This window comes from Zophobas morio, unplaced genomic scaffold, assembly GCF_036711695.1.
Source record: "Zophobas morio isolate AGI-343-1 ecotype UQ-CSIRO unplaced genomic scaffold, CSIRO_AGI_Zmor_V1 ptg000008l, whole genome shotgun sequence".
Classification (NCBI taxonomy): domain Eukaryota; kingdom Metazoa; phylum Arthropoda; class Insecta; order Coleoptera; family Tenebrionidae; genus Zophobas; species Zophobas morio.
The window spans coordinates 13,056,700-13,078,798 of record NW_026972113.1 but is presented as its reverse complement, the minus strand read 5'-3'; the positions used below and the strand labels follow the sequence as shown (position 1 = coordinate 13,078,798).

The following is a 22,099-nucleotide window of genomic DNA, read 5'->3' as shown; positions in this document are numbered from 1 at the left end:
AAGAAATTTAAAACTGGAGAAAATCTTGCTATCTTGAAACAACCAAAATTCTCGATATTTTAAGAGAAACTTGAGTATTTTCAAAAATTTGCTTTTGCGATTTTTTTTCTCACTTTAGGTACGATTTATTTAGCAAAATTTTACGATTACGTCATCAAGTTTTTGGAAGGGGTAGAAAAACAAATTTTGATAATCGATTTTCAGTAATTTCGGCTAATAAAATCGCCATCAAACCACGAACAATAGACAAACAGAAACGAGGACCCTACTTTTTCACACTCGAGCCGTCATGAAACGCCAAATATGCCCCAAGTTCAAGCCGCCTGAGACACACCTCAAGCGTTCACCTTCCCATCATCCGCAAAAAATCGCCTATTATTCACCCGCTCTCAATCTCTCAAATCCCCGCTAAACAATCAGTCAAAACCAGTCGGAATCGTTGAACCTCCGCTTTTCCGTCTTTACGGTAACCCCGAACCACTAAACAAATGTTTGTCCAGCATGTGCAAATCGAAAGCACCGTTCGAAAATCGCCTTTATCCGTCTAATGAATGTTGCATCGAGCCGGTCCGGCTCTAACGAGTCGTCGAGAATGGCAAACGCACATACATATAATTTTATATCTCATCCGTAGAAGAAGTGAGCGATGACATAAAAGTCTAGGCAAGTTTTTGCGCCGCTTTAAGCTATGCAGTCCTGCTGCCAATCACCTCGAGATCGCGGGCTTCTGCTGAAACAATTAACGACTTCGATGCGTGAGAAAGAAACGAGCTTTTCCGGAATTTTTGACAGGGCGGGAAATGAAGGCCGCAAAATGGCGCCACGATTTATATTTAGCATCTAATTTGTGGAAGGTCGTTGATCTTACGAGTTTTGCGCTAACCGGTAATTTGCGTTGGGAGTGGAGGGGGGTGCTAAAGACGCAGACAATGGAGGAGTCTTTTAAAATCAAGATCTTTTATTAGAAAAAAATACTTTGACTTCGCAGTGATTAATTTAAACACTTTTACATTTTATTTGTGGAACTTAAGTCCAATAAAAAACGTTCCGGTGAGCATCATGAGTGGCCATCACGTGCTAGAAAAAACATTTACTTATTATTCAAGGTTTCAATTATCTAATATACAATAATTCTGACCATAAATAAGTACAAATCTTTCCACAAATATGCAAAACGAACAGAAATAATTCGTAAATGGATGAGTATTTTTTCGAAATATTTATTAATAACGCACAAATTAATATTCTGAAAGTGCTAAAATCCAAGATTCGTTGAACTCGAGACAAATATTTAAAAACGGGAAAAAATTACAACTAAAATTAGCATCGTGTAGGCAACCAATAATACACCAAAAAACGAAACCAACATTACCCTCACCAATAACCAGTTGTCTTATCTGAATTTAAAGCACAGCTGCCAAAATTAATTTGTTTGCGTTATTACGTACCATACCTTCAATACTCGAGCAACCCTAGGGCCCCCTAAAACAACAAACTTAAATGAGTTCCTTAAAACCACTAATTGTTTTTGAGTTAATAAAACCTCGATTTCGTCCGAACACACCAAAAAAGTCACTTTTTCACTAATTTAAAACCTGGGGCAACCTTTTTTCATTCCATTTTTGAAAAATATTAACACAATTTACAACAAAAAAGTAAGGTTATGTTGATAGGATGCACGGACCAATCAGAAACAAACATCAGCGGGGACACCAACATGACTCATTTTAACTCCCCAGAAGAAATAAAATTATAAAGTGAGGTTATACCTATTTATTTACGTTTCTTGCAAGCAAACGGGTGTAAAAAAGCACAAAAACACATTTCCACATCAATCGTAACAACTTGTAAGCACAACTCGCTCTTTGTGACTTTTTTTAAATAACCCCATTTTTTAGAAGACGCAATGGACGCAGAAGACACGGAAGCCCCAAAAGACGAAAAGAAGGAGTCGCCGTTCAAAAAACCAATGCTAGTGGGTAAAATCGGAAAGTTGCCCAAGAAACTGAAAACTCCGGCGCCCCCTTTGACGATTCCTGAGCCCGTGGAAGCCCCCCCTGATATCACCATAGTGGAACCAGACACCCCAAAGCCACCAGAAAACAGATCGTTGCCCTATGAAGAGCCCCCGTGGTCCGCATTACCACAGGCGTCTCACGAATATAATTTAGAAGTTTTAAAAAGTGGCGCCATTATAGAGACTATAAATGTAATGGAAAAAGCATTTTGGGTGTTCGGACGTTTAACCAATTGCGATGTTTGTATGCAACACCCAACGATATCAAGGTACCATGCGGTGTTACAATACCGGAAAGCCGAAACTGCTGATAAAACAGGTTTCTACATTTATGATTTAGAGAGCACACATGGTACGTTTTTGAACAAGAGGCGGATTAAACCCAGGAGTTACGTCAGAATGAACGTACGTCCTATTTTAATATTTTTTCTTATTGAGTGTAAGTGTCCATTGGACGATTGGCTACTTTTATGTTTTGTCGACGTTTCATGACCCCAAGAGTACGTGAAATAGGTCCTCGGTTTCCGTTTGTCTGTCTGTTTGGAATTCTTGCTATCACAGTTTTTCATTTTCTTTAGTTTTTTAATGTTTCCATTTTTTGTAGTTTTGGTTTCTGAATTTTTCATTTTTTCAACTTCTCGATTTTAAATTTTTTCAATTTTTGGTTTATTCAATTTTTCAAATTTTCAGTCTTTGATTTTTCCAGTTTTTAAAATTTTCAATTTGCAAATTTTTGGATTTCCAGTTATTTCCTATTACTTAATTTTCAGTTTTTCGATTTTACAATGTATATTTCGTTTTTTTTTTCGATTGTACAATATATAATGTATATTTCGTTTTTTAATTTTGCAAATTTTTGTTTCATCAAGTTTTCGATTTCCAGTTTTTAGATTTCCCAAAGTTTTCTTTTATAATTTTTCGTTTTTTAATTTTTGATTGTTCAGTTTTACAATTTTAGAAAACAAAAATTGAAACATTAAAAAACTAAAAATCGACAAACAAAAATTAATGAATAAAAAAAATTGGAAACAAGAAAAAACGAATCGAATCGAGAAATTGGAAAACCCAAAAATTGAAAATTCCGAAATTTGTAAAAATCAAGGAACAAAAGACAAATGGAAAACTGAAAAATTGCGAATCGAAAAACTGAAATTGAAAAATAAAAAATTATAAAATTGAAAAATTGTAAAAATGAAGGAAAAAAAAACGAAACGAAAAATTGCAATTCGAAAATTTGAACAAATGAAAAATTGAAGAACTGGAAAATTGAAAAAGTGATTTTTTTAAATTATTATTACAGATTTAAAATGAAAACTAAAAAAAACGAAAAATTGAAAACCAAAACATTCCAAATTGAAAAATTCAAAAATTGAAAAATTTTACATTGAGAAAAAGAAAAATTAAAAATTGAAAAACTAGAAATCGAAAAATTGAAAAAACGAAAAACTGAGAATTCGAAGAATTGGAAAATCAAAAAATTGTAAATCGAAGAACTGAAGAATGAAAAATTGAAACATTGAAAAATGAATCGACAAACTTAAAAATCGAAAAAAATTTATGAATCAAAAAATTGGAAACAAGAAAAAAAAGGAATCGAATCTAAAAATTGGAAAACCCAAAAATTGTGAAATCGAAAAATTATAGAATCGTCAAAGCTGTAAAGTTGAGAAACTGTAACATTGAAAGAAAAATAGAAAAATTTAAAAATAAAGAAAATTAAAAACCAAAACGAAAAATTGCAAGATTTAAAAATTGAAACATCCAGATGTTGGAAAATCGAAAAACTGGAAAATTTAAGAATGAAAAAAAAAACAAAACAAAAAAATGGAAAAATCAAAAAAATTCAAGAAAAAAAAATGAACATGAAAAATCAAAAATTATAAAATTTAAAATGAAAACTAGAAAAATTACAAAGCAGACATTGAAAAAACGAAAAATTGAAAACCAAAACATTGCAAATTGAAAAATCTAAAAATTGAAATATTTTACATTGAAAGAAAAAAAAAAAATTATAAAATCAATTTGAAAACCGAAAAATTTAAAAATAAAGAAAATAAAAATACGAAATGAAAATTTGCAAAACGAAACACTGAAGCAATAAAAAATTCAAAAATCGAAAAATTGCAAAATCAAAAAATTGAAAAATTCAAAAGTTGAAAAATGTAGAAACTGAAAAATTTAAAAATGAAAAATCGAGGAATTGGATGTCGTAAAATTGAAAAAATAAAAAAACTGAAAAATTGCAAATCGAATAATTAAAGAAATGAAAAACTGAACTTAAAAAATCAAAAAATTATAAAATCGGAACGTTGAAAAATGGAAAAATTGTAAAAGTGGAAATAAAAAAACGAAACCAAAAATTGCAATTCGAAAATTTGAAGAAATGAAAAATTGAACTGACAAATTAAAAAATCGTAAAATGGAAAAAGTGAAAAATTTTAAAAATTATCGTTATTACATATTTATTTATAATGAAAATTAGAAAAATTGCAAAGCAAACATTGAAAAAACGAAAAATTGAAAATCAAAACATTACAAATTGAAAAATTAAAAAAATTGAAAAAATTCACATCATTGAAAAAAAAAGGTTATAAAATCAAATGAGTGCTTAAAGGATATGTATATCCCCCACTCAGTAATTTTCATTTAAATAAATAAATAAAAATAAAAAATGATCTATTATAGAGTACGAAAAAATAGGTCTCCCGTTTCTGTCTGTCTATCTACCGTCTGTCCGGATTTCTGTTGGACAAAAATAATCTTTTTGGTATCACAATTTTTTATTATTTCAATTTTTTCATTTTTCAAAGTTTCGGTTTCATAATTTCTCGTTTTTTCAACTTCCAAATTTTTCAATTTTTTGTTACTTCAATTTTCATTTGCAATTTTTCGACATTAAATTTTTAATTTTTAGATTTTTCAATTTTTTGTTTTCTCAGTTTTTCAAGTTTTTGATTTTTATTTGTTTTGTATTTTTCCGATTTTTTAATTTTCATTTCCTCGGTTTTATATCACAATTTTTGGTTTTTTCATTTCCGTTGTTCTTTCAATGTTTCTTTCGAATTTATCATTTTTTGTTTATTCAATTTTTCAAATTTTCAATTCCTCATTTTCTAATTTTTAAATTTTTAAATTTTTGGATTTTCAATTATCCGATTTTCAATTATCCGATTTTCCTATTACTCTAATTTTCGATTGCACTTATTCGATTTTTAAGTTTCTCAATTTCAATCTTTCGATTTTTCAATTTTTCATTTCTTGATTTTTTTTCGAACTTCTCGATTTCCAGTTTTTAGATTTTCCAAAGTTTTCATTTATAGTTTTTCGCTTTTTCATTTTTGATTTTTCAATTTTGCAAATTTTCCATTTTTTTGATTCGAAAAGTTATAAAATTGGAACGTTGAAAAATCGGAAAATTGTAAAGATGAAAAAAATAAAAAACGGATCGAAAAATTGCAATTCGAAAATTTGAAGAAATGAAAATTGAAGAACTGAAAAATTTACATTATTGAAAAAAAGAAAAATTATAAAATCAATGAGAGCATTGAAAAACTAAAAAGTTTAAAAATAAAGAAAATAACAAACCGAAACGAAAAATTGAGATAAAAATTGAAAAATCGAAAAATTGCAAAATTTAAAAATTGGAACACCCAAAAGTTGGAAAATCGAAAAACAGAAAAATTTAAAAATGAAAAATCGAAGAGTTGCATGTCGTAAAATTGAAGAAATAAAAAATAAATGAAAAATTGTAAATCGAAAAATTAAATAAACGGGAAATCGAACGTGAAAAATAAAAAAATTATAAAATCGGAATGTTGAAAAATCGGAAATTTGTAAAAATGAAAATAAAAAACGAAATCGAAACTTTGAAGAAATGAAAAATTGAAGAACTGAAAAATTGAAAAATCGAAAACTGAAAGATTTAAAAATGAAAATAAAAAAAACAAACCAAAAATTGCATTTCGAAAATTTGAAGAAATGAAAAATTGAAGAACTGAAAAATTGAAACATCGAATAAATAAAAATTTGTTTAAACCCAATAATTGAAAAATGAAAAAATTCAAAAATCGTACAATTGAAAAAATCAAAAATTTTAAAATTTATCTTTATTACATATTTAAAATGAGAACTAGAAAAATTGCATAGCGACATTGCAAAAAAGAAAAAGTATAAAACCAATCAGGGCATTGAAAATCCGAAAAATATATAAACAGAAAATAAAAAACCGAAACGAAAAATGAAAAGTTGAAAAATCGAAGAACTGAAACATTTAAAAGTGAAAAATTAAACGAGTTGCATGTAAATTTGAAGAAACAAAAAAAAAAATAAAAAAACTGATAAAATTGGAAATCGAAAAAATTGAAAAAACAAGAAAAAAAATTCAAAAACAAAAAATTATAAAACCAAAAAAAATATTTTTTTAAGGTTGGCCACATGCTAAAACTCGGCTGCAGCACCCGCACCTACATTCTCACCGGCCCCGACGAAGACACCGAAGAAGAATCCCCACTAACAGTCACCGAACTAAAACAAAAACGAGAGCAAGAACTGCTGCAGCGCCAACTCGACAAAGCAAAAGAAGAAGAACGACGAAAAAGAGACGAAGACAGAGGAATCGACTGGGGATTGGGTAAGCGCTAGAATTCAAATCGCGCGCCAAATTCAATCAAAATTAAACCAATCTTCAGGCGAAGACGCCGACGAGGAGACCGACTTGACCGAAAACCCCTTCGCCCAAACCAACAACGAAGACCTCTACCTCGAGAACCCGAAGAAGGCGTTGCGCGGTTTCTTCGAGAGGGAGGGGTTGGAGCTCGAGTACGACTGCACGGAGCAGGGGATTGGTCAGTTCGTTTGTAAGGTGGAGCTTCCGGTGGACGACGAAGTGGGGCGACCGATCTTCGCGGAGGTGTTTCACAAGGGGAAGAAGAAAGAGGCGGTGATTCAGTGTGCGTTGGAGGCGTGCCGAATTCTGGATAGGCACGGATTGCTGCGGCAAGCCACTCATGGTGAGTGGGGGTGGGTATTGGGGTGGTTTTCGTGGTACAATCGCACGCAAATGTTTTGAGCCTATGGGCGGATCATTTTTGCCGATCGTCACCGAAGGAGGCGGTCCAAATCGTCCAAGGGCGGAATTTGTAGGTAGGCTCAAACTACAACGAAATTTACGTGTTGACCAAATTCTTATTCTGAATTAGTTTTAATTTTATAAATACCCTATCTAAAATGTTCAGAATATGATGAGTCTATACTTGTGATTTACCATTCCATTAATATTTTTCGGATTTGTTTATACATACAGGGTGACTCAAAAAAAATAATGACTGAGTCAATTTATTTTATTGAAGAAATCAAGAATTGCAAAACTGAATACTTTGAAATCTTGTCAATTAGTTAGAAAAAAAAAACCTGTCCTGCTCTAATAACATCGAGAATATGCTCAAAATCACACTAATTTTAGGTACTTCAGCGTAGTTAGTGAACTCGTTGTGACCACTGAAATATACAAAGAGTAAATTTTGAAATGGAACGAAAGTCGAAGAATACTTTCAAAGCCACGATCAAAATATATTTGCTTATCTTCGCCAAAAAATGCGTGACGTCATCGTAAAATTTGATATGATGAGTCTATACCTGTGATTTATCATTGCAGTAATATTTTTTAGATTTACTTATACAGGCTGTCTCAAAAAAAGATCACTTCGATTTTCGATTTTTCGTTTTTTCGACCAACCATTTCATCGAATTAGATTTTTCAGTTTCAATTTTTCTATCAACTTTTCGATTTTATTACTTTCCAATTTTCTGATTGTTCAAATTTGCGGTATTTAGAATTTTCGAGTTTTTAGATTTTTCGTTTTTCGATTTTTTAATTTTTCGTTTTTTGATTTTTCGATGTTTCGATTTTTTGATTTGCCATTCTTTCAATTTTCGATTTTTTGTCTTTCCATTTTTAGATTTCTGGATTTTTCTGTTCGTCAGTTTTTAGATTTTGCAATTTTTTTGCATTTTTCGATTATATTTTACTTTCCGATTTTTTTGATTTTTCAATTCTCGATTTTACGTTTTTAATTCTTCTATTCTCGATTTTTCGATTTTCCATTAATCATTAAATTTTTGGATATTTCGGTTGTTTTATTTCTCGACCATCGATTTTTCAACTTTCGATTATTCGATTTTCCATTTTCTGATTTTACGATTTTTCGATTTTCGTTTTTCCGCTTTTGTGGTTTTTCGATTTTTCTGTTTGTTTCAGTTTTCATGGTTCTGCAATTTGTTTTATTTTTCCATTTTTCGATTATTTTACTTTCCGATAGTTTGATTTTTGAATTTTCGGTTTTTCCATTTTTCGATTTGGGATTTTTCAATTTTTCGGTTTTTTAATTTTTCGTATTTTGATTTTCGATTTTTCAGATTTGTGGATTTGTGTCCGTTTTTCCGATTTTCCACTTTTCAATTTTTTTATTTTTTTTCGATCGTCGTTTTTTCGATTTTCATTTTTCCGATTTTTTTGATTTTTCAATTTTTAGGCCTTGCAATTTTTTTACTTTTCGTTTTTTCGAGTATTTGTTTAATCGAATTTTCGATTTTTCGAGTTTTCGATTTTCGATTTTTCGGTTTTTCCATTTTCCGATTTTCGATTTTTCGATTTTCCATTTTTAGATATTTTTCGATTTTTCTGTTCCTCAGTTTTGAGACTTTGCAATTTTTACTTTTCCACTTTTCTATTATTTTAGTTTCGGATTATTCGATTTTTGAATTTTCGTTTTTTTTTCATTTTTCGATTTCCGATTTTTTAATTTTTTAATTTGTCGATTCTCGATATTCCGATTTTCGATTTTTCGATTTTCCAATCTTCGATTTTTCAATTTCCAGTTTTCGATTTTCCAGTTTTTGATTTTACGATTTTTCGATTTTTCTGTTCGTCAGTTTTTAGGCTTTGCAATTTGTTTACTCTTCGATTTTTCGATTATTTTACTTTCCAATTTTTTGATTTTTGAATTGTCGACTTTTAGAGTTTTCAATATTATGAATTTTCGAATTTTCGGTTTTCCTATTTTTCGATTTTTGATTTTTCCATTTTTCGGTTTTTTGATTTTTCAATTCTCGGTTTTTCAATCTTGCAAATTTTCGATTTTTCAGATTTGTGAATTTCCAGTTTTTCGATCGACCTACGCATTAGATTCAATGAATTTTCGATTGTTCAGTTTTCCATTTTTCAGCTTTTAGACTTCAATTTTTTTACTTTTCGATTTTTCATATTTTCGAGTTTCAATTTTCAGATTTTTGATTTTTCGATTTTCTTTTTAAATCTTTGAATTCTTCGGTTTTGATTTTTCGAATTTTTGATTTTTAATTTTTCCATTCTTCGGTTTTTAGACTTCAATTTTCTTTCTTTTAAATTTTTCGATATTCTATTTTCCGCTTTTCAGAATTTTCGATTTTCAGTTTTCAGACTTTCGATCATTAGAATTTTGGATTTTTCAGTTTTATGATTTTTCGATTTTTAGAAAATTTGAGTAGTCGAATTTTCGATTTTTCAATCCATCGATTTTTCTATGTTCAATTGTTCAACATTTTGCGATTTTCAATTTGTCCATTGTCGATTTTTAGAATTTTCGGTTTTTCAGTTTTTCTATTCTCAACTGTTGGACTTCAATTTTGTTACTTCCCGATTTTTTGGTTTTCGATTTTCCAATTTTCAGAATTTCCAAGTTTCTTTATTCAGATTTTCGATTTTCCACTTTTTCGATTTTAGATTTTTCGAATTTTTGTTTTTCCAATTTTTTGCTTTTTAGATTTTCTGTTCGTTTCAGTTTTTAGGCTTTGCAATTTTTTTCTACTTTATATATTTTGATTATTTTAATTTCCGATTTTTTTTATTTTTGTTTTTGATTTTTTTAATTTTCAATACTACAAATTTTTGACTCTTCGATTTTTTGGTTTTCCCGTTTTTCAATTTTCGTTTGTGAATTTCCACTTTTCGATCGACCTAGGTATTTGATTCATTGAATTTTCGATTGTTTGATTAGCCATTTTTAGATTTTCGATTTTTACGATTTGTATGTTTCGATTTTCTGTTTTTTGCATTAGTGAATTTCAGTTTTTCTGATTTTTGATTTTGCGCATATTTGATTAATCAAAAAAGTTACCATGCTTACAAAAACTTCAAAACATCTGCAATATTTCAAAGTATTCAGTTTTGCTATTCTTGATTTCTTCAATAAAATAAATTGACTCAGTCATTAACTTTTTTGAGACACCCTATATAACCAAATCTAAAAAATATTAATGCAGTGATAAATCACAAGTATAAAAACTCATCATATTTTATACATTTAAGATAGGATTTATTCTGCAAAATTTTGAGGTGACGTCATAAATTTTTTAGAGGGGATAAGCAAATATATTTTAATTAAATCATGTCTATCATGACTTGAAAACATCGGCAAGATTTCAAATTATTCGATTTTGCAAATTCAAAATTAAATTGCAAAATATTGTTTCATAATTTTGATTTTTTTTCCAAAACATAATAAAAACTCAACACGGAGTCATAAACTACATGTGTAGGACTATGTTACTGTATACAATTTAAAACCCATTTCCTATGTATAAATCTGAATTGACGTCATCACATTATTGGTGGGGATGATTAGACAAATTTAATAAATTTGCGACATTTATGAAAAAAATATCAGTTAACAAAAATGGCACGTTTTTATTATTATGCCAGTTACATGCCACTCAACGACAATATCGTTTTTTTTTAAGAGTATTTTATTTGAAAAAGCGATGAAATTTTTTATACGGAACAATTGGTCGAAAGATGTTATAAAGCAAAATAATTCTTGTCCGGACCATCGTTACTCACGAACGAAAGTGACCATTATTTTATGGGAACAACTACCTGCTAAATCTTCTCCGACAAATTCGAGAGAACTGGTGTGAGCCATAAATATTTCTTACCAAATGTAAATTTCGTTGTAGTTTGAGCCTACCTACAAATTCTGCTTCGGTGAGGGCAGGCAAAAACGATCCGCCCATAGGCTCAAAACATTTGCGTGCGATTGTACATGGGTGGTTTCAGAGTCGAAGAAGCGGAAGCCGAAGAATTGGGAAGAAAACGACTTTTATGACAGCGACGACGACACGTTTCTGGATCGGACTGGAACTGTAGAAAAGAAGAGGGAGAAGAGGATGAGTGCGAAAGTGCCGCAAAAGGCGGAGACTTACGAGAGTTTGGTACGTAGTTTTGTAAAGTAAATTTCTTTGACGACGTCGTCGTTGTTACAGATGGAAAAAGAGAAGAGTATAAGTTCGGGGATCAGGAAACTCGAAGCGGAGATTGCCGATTCGCAACGAAAGTTAGCTTCTTTGGATGCGTCGTCTTCTGCTGAAGTCGATCCTCTGGATTCGTTCATGATGGAGCTGAAGCAGTCCAAACCGAGCAAACAAACCGTGAATAAACTTAAAGCCGATCTGGTGAAGCTTAAGCAAGAACATGCCAATGTTATTAAGTTGGTGAATATTGCAAGGCCTGCGTCTTTACCGCCTCTGGTGGCTGAATACGCAACTACCAGTGTTAAGAGTCTCCAGGTGGAAAATAAGGCATTACCGGTGTTCGGCAAACGCAAGAAAATTAAAGTTCAATTGTCTGTCAATAAACAAAGCGTGGAAGAACAGCACGCAAACAACGAAGACGAGGAAGAAGAAGAAGAAGAAGAGGAAGAAGTAGAGACTAAAAAAGAAACACTGCCGACGAAAATGGTAACGCAAGAGGAAAAAGAAGCTCGCGAGACGAAAGACGAAACTGAAGCCATCGCGAAGCGACGAAGGAAGAATCAAAGGAGGATACAACAGAAGCAAGAGCGGGCTGAAAGTGAGAAAAGAAAAGGCTACGAGGAAGATGCCAGTAAAGAAGACTACAACATGTGGGTGCCCCCTACTGGTCAAACGGGCGACGGAAGAACAGCCCTGAACGAAAAATATGGATACTAACTCAAAAATAAACCCTTTTATTAAATTTAAAAAACTTTATTGATAAAACGTGAAAAGTTGAACACAATCAGACGCTCAAACACAGCCACTTACCACGAAAAAAGGTACATTGGTACTTTGTACTTATCAAACCCTATCTCTAAAAACCATAGCCGTTTTCCCTTTCGGGGCTAAAATAAACTCGTACTGGATCTCGAGCTCCTTTTGAGCCACAAACTCAAAACTACTGACGGTGTGCTGGAGCAGTACCGGCAAAATGTGCTCGATGAGTCGTTTTCCAGGGCACACTCTGCGACCGACGCCGAACGGAATCAACAAAAACGGAGCGTTGTGATTGGTTTCTTCCCCCAGCCACCGTTCTGGCTTAAAAGTGGCTGCGTCTTTGAAATTTCGTTCGTCGCGGCAGGCGATGCCGAAATGACAGACGACGGGAGTCCCGGCCGGCACCCGATACCCCCCGAGCTCCATTTCTTCATCTAGAATCCGAGCTAGACAGTTGGCAGTGGGGCACAGCCGGAAACACTCAGTCATGCAAGCCTTGGAGTATCTCGGGTCATCCATGATCCTCCTCTGCAAGTCCGAATCCCTCCCCACCAAATACAACAAAAACAACAAACTATTCTTCAGGGTGTGAATCCCCGCCGACATAAAATCTATAATAGCAGCAGTCTTCTCTTTCTCGTCGAGATCAGCCTTGAGGATGGCTTGAAAGACCTCACTGTCTTTGGTACTGTCATTCGCGGACTTGATGAGTTCCATCGCCAGGTCGTAGATGGCCTCTTCGCTCTTGACCAGCCGGTTGTAGCACGAGGTCGGTAAAACCCTCCAGAACGGGATCCCGTAGTGGGTGTCTCTGGTGGCGATGAAGTGCTGGCGCACGGCCTCGGCCAGGTTTCTACCCACGTCGGATTCGCCGCCCGGCAGCAGGAAGCCCATTCGGCGGCCGAGGATCAAAGCGCACGTGATTTCGAGGCCTAGGCGGTCGGCGATGTCGTCTAGGTTGGAGACCAGGCCGGAGCTGTCGCGGGATTGCTTGAGCAGGTTGCACCAGTCGTCGGCGATCTCGCGCACGGACGGCAGGAAGGAGGAGATGGTTTTGGGGCTGGTGAAGACGGGGGTGAGGGTGGTGCGGAGGTGGTGCCAGGCTTCGCCTGAAAAAACAGTAGTTTTACGCACAAAAATAATTATTCGATGTGAGGGTTTTAGTAAACTTCCACGTTTTAATTGTGTTTTTGTCATAAACATGCACTGTCTGACGAGACTCAAGAAAATAAACATCACCTCAACACTTCTGTGTTTCTAATCCAGACACGTCGGTTTTCTCAAGGTGAATCATTCACCTTGCGTGGTATATACGGGGTGATTGTAAACATCGTGTATTAAGTTGCCTTTGGAACATCTGTCACTGCATTTTTTGTCTTTCAAATTCTTAAAAAAGAGGGGCTTTTGGATCCCCTGAGATTCGTTTTTCAGTTAAAAAAAGTTGCACTCGAGACCCCCGAGATTTTTTAACATTTAAAAAAATGACACCACGGTTCCCCGAGATTGTTTGGGATTTAAAAAATGTCACACTAGGAGCCCTCGAGATTTTTTGGGCATTTAAAAAAAACACTCCCGGCCCCCGAGATTCTTTGACATTTAAAATAAATCATACTTGAGTTCCCAGAGATTCTCTGCCATTTAAAAAACGTCACACTCCATGATTCTTTTATAGTTAAAAATAATCACACTAGGAGCTCCTGACTTTTTTTGTCATAAAAAAAAAAAATCAGACTTGGGGTCCCCGAGATTCTTTTGCATTTAAAATAAATCACACTTGGACTCCCGAGATTCTTTGGCATTTAAGGAAACATCCTAGATTTCCCCGAGATTCTTTGGCATTTATAAAGTCGCATTTGGGGCCCCGGAGAATTTTTAGCACAAAAGAAAACACTCGGGGCTTCTGAGATTCTTTGGCATTTAAAAAAATCACACTTGGGTTCCCGGAGATTCTTTGGTATTAAAAAAACACACTTAGGTCTCCGACATTCTTTGCCATTTAAAAAATGTTACACTAGGAGCCCCCGATATTCCTCGACATTTAAAAGATAATCATACTTGGGGACTCCCAGATACTTTGGCAATTAAAAAAATCACACTTGGGTCCCCCGAGATTCTTTCCCATAAAAAAATGTCACACTAGGAGCCCTTGAGATTGTTTGGCATTAAAAAAAAAACACACACTTGGGTCCTGCGAGATTCTTGTTTCATTAAAAAAAAATACACTCGAGGCCCCCGAGATTTTTTCCTCTTTTAAAAATAATCACACTTGGGGACTCCCAGACTCTTTGGCATCTAAATAAATCACTCTAAGGTTTCCCGATATTCTTTGGCATTTAAAAAATGTAACAAATGGAGCCCCCAAGATTTTTTGATATTAAAAAAAAAATACAATTGGGGCGTCCGAGACATTTAAAAAACCACACTCGTAGTTTCTGAGATTTTTTGGTATTTAAATAAATCACACTAGGATCCAACTAGATCCTTTGGTATTAAAAAAAAATGCAGTCAGGTCCCCCGACATTCTTTGACATTTAAAAAAATTATCACACTTTGGGAACTCCGAGATTCTTTCCCATTTAAAAATGTCACACTAGGAGCCCTTGAGATTATTTGGCATTAAAAAAACACACTTGGCTCGTGCGAGATTCTTGCTTCATTAAAAAAAAAAATACACTCGAGGCCCCCGAGATCCTTTGTTTTTTAAAAATAATCACACTTGGGGACTCCCAGATTCTTTGGCATCTAAAAAAATCACTCTAAGGTTTCCCGATATTCTTTGGCATTTAAAAACTGTCACACTAGGAAGCCCCGAGCTTTTTTGGCATTCAAAAAAATGTAACAAATGGAGCCCCCAAGATTTTTTGATATTAAAAAAAAATACAATTGGGGCGCCCGAGATTCTTTGGCATTTAAAAAACTACACTCGGAGTTTCTGAGATTTTTTGGCATTTAAATAAATCACACTAGGGTCCAAATAGATCCTTTGGCATTGAAAAAAAATGCAGTCAGGTCCCCCGAGATTCTTTGACATTAAAAAAATAGTCACACTTGGGAACTCCGAGATTCTTTGGCATTTAAAAAAATCACACTTGGGTCTCCCGAAATTCTTTTTTCACTTAAGTAAAATAATTTTGCGCTCTAGACCTCCGAGATAATTTGACATTTAAAAGAAAATCACACTTGGGGAGCTCGAGATTCTTTGGCATTTAAAAAAATCACCCTTGGGTTCCCCAAGATTCTTTGTCATCTAAAATTCTCACACTAGAAGCCCTTGAGATTCTTTGACTTAAAAAAAACACCCTGGGTTATCGAGACTGTTGAGCATTTAAAATAAATACACTTGGGCCCTTCGAGATTCTTTTTCATAAAAAAAAATGCACTCGAGGCCCCCGAGATTCTTTGACATTTAAAAAAATAATAACACTTGGGAACTCCGAGATTCTTTGACATTTAAAAAAATAATAACACTTGGGAACTCCGAGATTCTTTGGCATTTAAAAAAATCACACTAGGGTTCATTGAGCATTTAAAAAACAGACTTGGGTCCCCCGAAATTCGTTGGCATTTAAAAAAAATCACACTTGGGGACCCCGGGATACTTTGGCAATTAAAAAAGTCACACTTGGGTCCCCCGAGATTCTTTCCCATTCAAAAATGTCACACTAGAACCCTTGACATTCTTTGGCATTAAAAAAAAACACTCTGGATCATCGAGACTCTTGGGCATTTAAAAAAAAACACACTTGGGTCCTACGAGATTCTTGTTTCATTAAAAAAAAATGCACTCGACGCCCCCGAGATTCTTTGTTTTTTAAAAATAATCACACTTGGGAACTCCGAGATTCTTTGGCATTAAAAAAATCACACTTGGGTTCTCCGAGATTCTTTGACATTTAAAAGAAAATCACACTTGCAAAGCCCTTGAGATTCTTTGACTTAAAAAAAACACCCGGGGTTATGGAGACTTGAGCATTTAAAAAAAAATACACCTGGGCCCTCCGAGATTCTTTTTTCATAAAAAAAAATGCACTCGAGGCCCCCGAGATTCTTTGACATTTACAAAAATAATCACACTTGCGAACTCCGAGATTCTTTGGCATTTAAAAAAATCACATTAGGGTTCCTTAGGCATTTAAAAAACACACTTGGGTCCCCCGAGATTCTTTGACATTTAAAAAAAATCACACTAGGAGCCCCAGAGATTCTTTACCATTTAAAAAATGTTACACTAGGGGCCCCCGAGATTCTTTTACATTTAGAAGGAAATTACACTTAGGGCCCCCGAGATTCTTTGGCATTTAAAAAAATTACACTTGGGTTCTCCGAGATTCTTTGACATTTAAAATTCCCACACTAGAAGCCCTTGAGATTTTTTGGCATTTAAAAAAAACACTCTGGGTTATGGAGACTGTTCAGCATTTAAAAAAAAATACACCTGGGCCCTCCGAGATTCTTTTTTCATAAAAAAAAATGCACTCGAGGCCCCCGAGATTCTTTGACATTTACAAAAATAATCACAATTGGGAACTCCGAGATTCTTTGGCATTTAAAAAAATCACATTAGGGTTCCTTGGGCATTTAAAAAACACACTTGGGTCCCCCGAGATTCTTTGACATTTAAAAAAAATCACACTAGGAGCCCCAGAGATTCTTTACCATTTAAAAAAATGTTACACTAGGGGCCCCCGAGATTATTTTACATTTAGAAGCAAATTACACTTAGGGCCCCCGAGATTCTTTGGCATTTAAAAAAATTACACTTGGGTTCTCCGAGATTCTTTGACATTTAAAACTTCGACACTAGAAGCCCTTGAGATTTTTTGGCATTTAAAAAAAACACTCTGGGTTATGGAGACTGTTCAGCATTTAAAAAAAAAAATACACCTGGACCCTCCGAGATTCTTTTTTTCATAAAAAAATGCACTCGAGGCCCCCGAGATTCTTTGACATTTAAAAAAAATCACACTAGGAGCCCCAGAGATTCTTTACCATTTAAAAAATGTTACACTAAGGGCCCCCGAGATTCTTTTACATTTAGAAGGAAATTACACTTAGGGCCCCCGAGATTCTTTTACATTTAGAAGGAAATTACACTTAAGGCCCCCGAGATTCTTTGGCATTTAAAAAAATTACACTTGGGTTCTCCGAGATTCTTTGACATTTAAAATTCCCACACAAGAAGCCCTTGAGATTTTTTGGCATTTAAAAAAACACTACACTCTGGGTTAGGGAGACTGTTCAGCATTTAAAAAAAATACACCTGGGCCCTCCGAGATTCTTTTTTCATAAAAAAATGCACTCGAGGCCCCCGAGATTCTTTGACATTTACAAAAATAATCACACTTGGGAACTCCGAGATTCTTTGGCATTTAAAAAAATCACACTAGGGTTACTTGGGCATTTAAAAAACACACTTGGGTCCCCCGAGATTCTTTGACATTTAAACAAAATCACACTAGGAGCCCCAGAGATTCTTTACCATTGAAAAAATGCCATACTAGGGGCCCCCGAGATTTCTTGACATTAAAAAAAAGGACATTTAGAGACCCTGAGATTCTTTAGCTTTTAAAAAAATCACACTTGGGCTCCCCGAGATTCTTTTTTCACTTAAGTAAAATAATTTTGCGCTCTAGACCCCCGAGATTCTTTGACATTTAAAAAAATCACACTTAGGTTCTCCGAGATTCTTTGACATTTAAAAGAAAATTACACTTGGGGAACTCGAGATTCTTTGGAATTTAAAAAAAATAGACTTGGGTTCCCCGAGATTCTTTGCCATTTAAAATTCTCACACTAGAAGCCCTTGAGATTTTTTGGCATTTAAAAAAAAAACACTCTGGGTTATGGAGACTGTTGAGCATTTAAAAAAAATACACCTGGGCCCTTTGAGATTCTTTTTTCATAAAAAAAAAAATGCACTCAAAGCCTCCGAGCTTCTTTGACATTTAAAAAAATCACACTTGGCTCCCCCGAAATTCTTTTTTCATTTAAAATAATTTTGCACTCTAAGCCCCCGAGATTCTTTGACATTTAAAAAAATAATCACACTTGGGAACTCCTAGATTCTTTGGCATTTAAAAAAAAACACACTTGGATTCCTTGGACATTCAAAAAACACACTTGGGTCCCTCGAAATTCTTTTTTCATTTAAAATAATTTTGCATTCTAAGCCCCCGAGATTTTTTGACATTTAAAAAAAAATCACACTTGGGGGCCCCCGAGATTATTTACCATTTAAAAAATGTCACACTAGGAGCCCCCGAGATTTCTTGTCAAAAAAAGGACATTTGGGACCCTGCGATTCTTTAGCTTTTAAAAAAATCACACTTGGGTTCCCCGAGATACTTTACCTTTTAAAAATGTCACACTAGGTGCCCTGAGATTCTTTGACATTTAAAAAAAACACACTTGGGACTCCGAGATTCTCTGGCAATAAAAAAAAAAATTGCAATTGGATTCCCCGAGATTCTTTGCCATTTAAAATATGTCACACTAGAAGCTTCCAAGATTCTTTGATATTAAAAAAAACACACTTGGGGTCCCACAGATTCTTTGGCATTGAAAAAACACAATAGAAGGTTTTGAAATCCTTTAGCATAAAAAAAATACACCCTCTAGACTTCTGGACATTTAAAAAAATCACACTTGGGGACCCCGAGATTCTTGGCATATAAAAAAATGTCACACTAGGAGCTCCCAAGATTTTTTGACATAAAAAAAACACACTAAGGCTCTTCAGGATTTTTTGCCATTTAAAAAAAATGCACTTTGGGCCTCCGAAATTCTTTGGCATTTAAAAAAAAATCACGCTTGAGTTGCCCGGGATTCCGTGCCATTTAAAAATTGTTATACTAGGGGCCTCCATGATTCATTTATATTTAAAAATAATTACACTTGGTGAGCCCGAAATTCTTGCGCATTAAAAAAAAATCACACTAGGGTCCCCCGAAATTCGTTGGCATTTAAAAAAAATCACATTTGGGACCCCGAGATTCTTTGGCATTTAAAAAAAACATACTTGAGTTCCCCGAGATTCTGTGCCATTTAAAAAATATCACACTAGGAGCCTCGAGATTATTTGGCATTTAAAAAAGATACTCCGGGCTCCTGAAACTCTGGCATTTAAAAAAAATCACACTAGGGTCCCCCGAAATTATGTGCCATTTAAAAAATATCACACTACGGGCCATAATTCTTTTATATGTATTTGTAAATAATTACACTTGGAGTCCCCGAGATTCTTGGCAATTAAAAAAATTACTTGGGACCCTCGAGATTATTTGGAATTTAAAAAAATCACACTTGGGCCCTCCGAGCTTCTGTGGCATTAAAAAAACCACATGGGGCTCATAAGGTTATTAGGCATTAAAAAAATACTAGGGGACCTCGAGATTTTGTGGCACTCTTAAAAAAACTATTAGGGTGTTAATTTTTTTTCATATTCTTAAAAAATAAAACATGATCCCCAATATTCAAGCTTAGACAGAACTTCCCTCTCCTATGACGCACAATCAAACGAAAAAGTGACGTTACGATTGACATTTGTGACAAGCCTTGTGATACACTCTAACTTAGAAGCTTAAACTAAATCACCTTGTTCGTTAACAAGCCCCGTACTGGTGTACCTATCGGGCCTGCTTTTCCTATAGTACGCCACTGCCTGCACCGGCGGCCTCAACGGGTACTTGCTGCCGTTTTTCAGGACCTTGACGATATCCCTCTTCTCAAAAAGATTTATAATGGGGATGTTGCACCAGTACTCCTCCTTCATAATGGGGCCGTACTTCTTATACATGTCTTGGTAGTACTCGTGGAGGCGACTGACGGCCTTTATTCCCGGGAACAGCATCCAAGTGGTACCCACTATGGGGAGAGCCAGGGGACCGGGGATGCCTTTTTTGCAGTCGGGGTTGGCACGGTACCACCATGGCGGGCGGTACTCCAGGAACAGGAAGAAGATGAGGATGATCAGGAGACTCGTGAGATCTAGATGGAGGAAGGTTTCGAACATCTGAAAAAAAAAAAGTAGTTTTACGTGCTTATACTTTAATCGTCCTTCAACTTGTGTTCGGTATAACAACAAAAGATGATTTATGGTGTGATAAGTTGGCTTTGAATTTTGAGATTTTGGAGGAGTCAAGTCCGATTTGTCACGTGACACTGATGTGATTATTTATGAATTTTGTAAATTCGAGGTATATATTTTTACGCAGCGGAGATAGAAATGTAGCCACTTTAAGGTAACCCTGATATGGATTAAATGTGACAATGGTTCAAGGTTCGTACAAAAAATCAAGGCCCAGTAGCAACACCACAGGATGCTCACAGCCATAAAAAATCAGATCGACCTCGCCGTCCCAATCGACTTGTAGAAGGCTGCGAAAAACGCCTTAGAAAAACTCGATAATTTCACCGCAGCCGTGCAAAAAGCTGCAACTTTTCGCACTCTCTCCCCTTTCTCTCACCTGAAACCGCCAAGCCGTCACTTTTCCCAAAAAGCACTTTCCAACTCCACGCCACGAAGAATTCCACGCACTCTGACCCGCACTATCACAATTCCCAAATAATCTCCGATTATTCTCCGTTTTAGGCTCAAGTAGTGCGTGTTGCCTCTTTTGTGTACGGTCTTCAAATGCTAGTTCAACAGCCGCTTCTCGGCATTCCAGACTCTTTCTTAACGGAAGTGTGTCTGAGCGCTCATCTCGTGTCATATTAATAACAGGAATTTGAAAAACGCGCCCGTAGGGGTGGGGGTGTTGCGTAGGTCAAGGCCGAGGCGAGGTCGTGCTCCTGGATCGTTCGCATGTGTGCAATTAATACGTGAAAGTGGAACGGTGGACGAGGAAAGTTATCACTTTTGAAAAAATTCACGAATATAAATAGAATAAGAATAACAAGTTGTTGTCGGGTTGCGCGATGGATGAAATTTATGGAGATGATAAAGGTCTTTGAACTCGGCGGCGATGCTGCAGTGGGTCAAGTATCGGTTTCGTTTTTGTGGGGTTTCGCCTGAAGAGGGTTCCGGTAGTGCTGAAACTTTTTTTAAAGCGAGTTCTTTGAACTGTGTGCACGAGCGCAGCGAGTCGATTAGCTATTTCAAAAGGAGAACTAGTAACTAGTTACAGTTTATTGACTCGGTGCACTTTTTTTATAGCTAAATTGCTTGAGTTGAGTTTTCTCAAACAATTCGGAGTTAATTTGGAAGTATCTTTGACTTGAAACGAGCAGGTAGGAGTGTGAAGGTCATCAAGGTAGAATTCCAGGTAAATGGGGTGGTTGTTGGGTATATTTAGATGGTGAATACCCTTCAAACAAAAAAACGCTTGTGGATTCGAGCTGAATCACAATACTAAGAAAATAAATAATAACTTCATTCGTGGTGGGTACTCACCTCGAAGCTGCGAACACTGACAACACAAATTTAAATACTTTCCATGATTTTTGCTTTTTTATATATGCCCGAATTTTATCCACACTATTTACCTTTCATTAAACTTGTTGCAACAACAATGGAAAATAAACACAACTTATGCCGATAAAGTCCTACTACAAATATGTTACGTGTTGCGATTTCTAGAATTTCTCGAGGACTTCCTAATCCTGAAAAATGACGGAACCAAAGGTAAAAAGTAATTAAAACTGACTTGCATTTGAACTGAGACGGTTTTTGGTGCAAGATGACAATTGCTTTCGACAAACTCAAATGATACAAAAAATCATCGTCAGAAATAGGAGTTTGACGAGCCCGGAACTTGAATGGTCTAACAGGAGTGCAGATGCTGGAGGAGTTACCAGAAAATACCAGAAACGTCCCATTCGATTTTCAGTAGCAGCGCCCTCTGTTTAAGAAACGTGTAACCCAGCTTGACGGTGGCGCAGAAACCTGTAATACCACAATTACACAGATTCACGTAATCGCAGGTCCAGTGTAATTCGTTAATCGATTTTATTAATAAAGAATAATCATCACAAGATTGTGTTTTATTTACAAAAATAAATACTCAAAAATTCTGCAATGGTTGGGATCGAGTCGTTCGA

General features: G+C 34.9%; 2 protein-coding genes and 2 long non-coding RNA genes across 7 annotated transcripts; 2 read left to right on the top strand and 2 right to left on the bottom strand.

Annotated features, from left to right (window-relative positions):
- Positions 1–940: 940 nt before the first annotated feature.
- LOC135125398 (uncharacterized) lies at positions 941–1,674 on the bottom strand. 2 transcript variants are annotated; one of them, XR_010279875.1, is made up of 2 exons: positions 1,544–1,674; positions 941–1,495 (listed from the first exon to the last, which is right to left on the bottom strand). It is a non-coding gene; the product is annotated as an uncharacterized LOC135125398 (long non-coding RNA). The 2 variants fall into 2 exon arrangements; XR_010279876.1 differs by having other exon boundaries at positions 941–1,482.
- LOC135125395 (kanadaptin) lies at positions 1,674–13,307 on the top strand. The gene is made up of 6 exons (XM_064050964.1): positions 1,674–1,847; positions 1,899–2,422; positions 6,443–6,647; positions 6,706–7,026; positions 11,109–11,263; positions 11,315–13,307. Exons 2-6 carry the CDS (start codon positions 1,907–1,909, stop codon positions 12,017–12,019), a joined length of 1,902 nt encoding a protein of 633 aa, XP_063907034.1. The 5' UTR covers positions 1,674–1,847; positions 1,899–1,906; the 3' UTR covers positions 12,020–13,307.
- LOC135125396 (ecdysone 20-monooxygenase) lies at positions 12,146–21,663 on the bottom strand. Of its 3 annotated transcripts, none has more exons than XM_064050967.1 (3): positions 21,545–21,663; positions 19,655–20,072; positions 12,146–13,170 (listed from the first exon to the last, which is right to left on the bottom strand). In XM_064050967.1, the coding sequence occupies exons 2-3, from the start codon at positions 20,070–20,072 to the stop codon at positions 12,146–12,148; spliced, it is 1,443 nt and encodes a 480-aa protein (XP_063907037.1). In that variant the 5' UTR covers positions 21,545–21,663. The 3 variants fall into 3 exon arrangements, with proteins under 3 accessions (XP_063907037.1, XP_063907036.1, XP_063907035.1); XM_064050966.1 differs by lacking the exon at positions 21,545–21,663 and adding an exon at positions 21,453–21,542; XM_064050965.1 differs by lacking the exon at positions 21,545–21,663 and adding an exon at positions 20,527–20,772.
- Positions 21,089–22,033, top strand: LOC135125399 (uncharacterized). The gene is made up of 2 exons (XR_010279877.1): positions 21,089–21,289; positions 21,639–22,033. It is a non-coding gene; the product is annotated as an uncharacterized LOC135125399 (long non-coding RNA).
- The last annotated feature ends 66 nt before the right edge of the window (positions 22,034–22,099 follow it).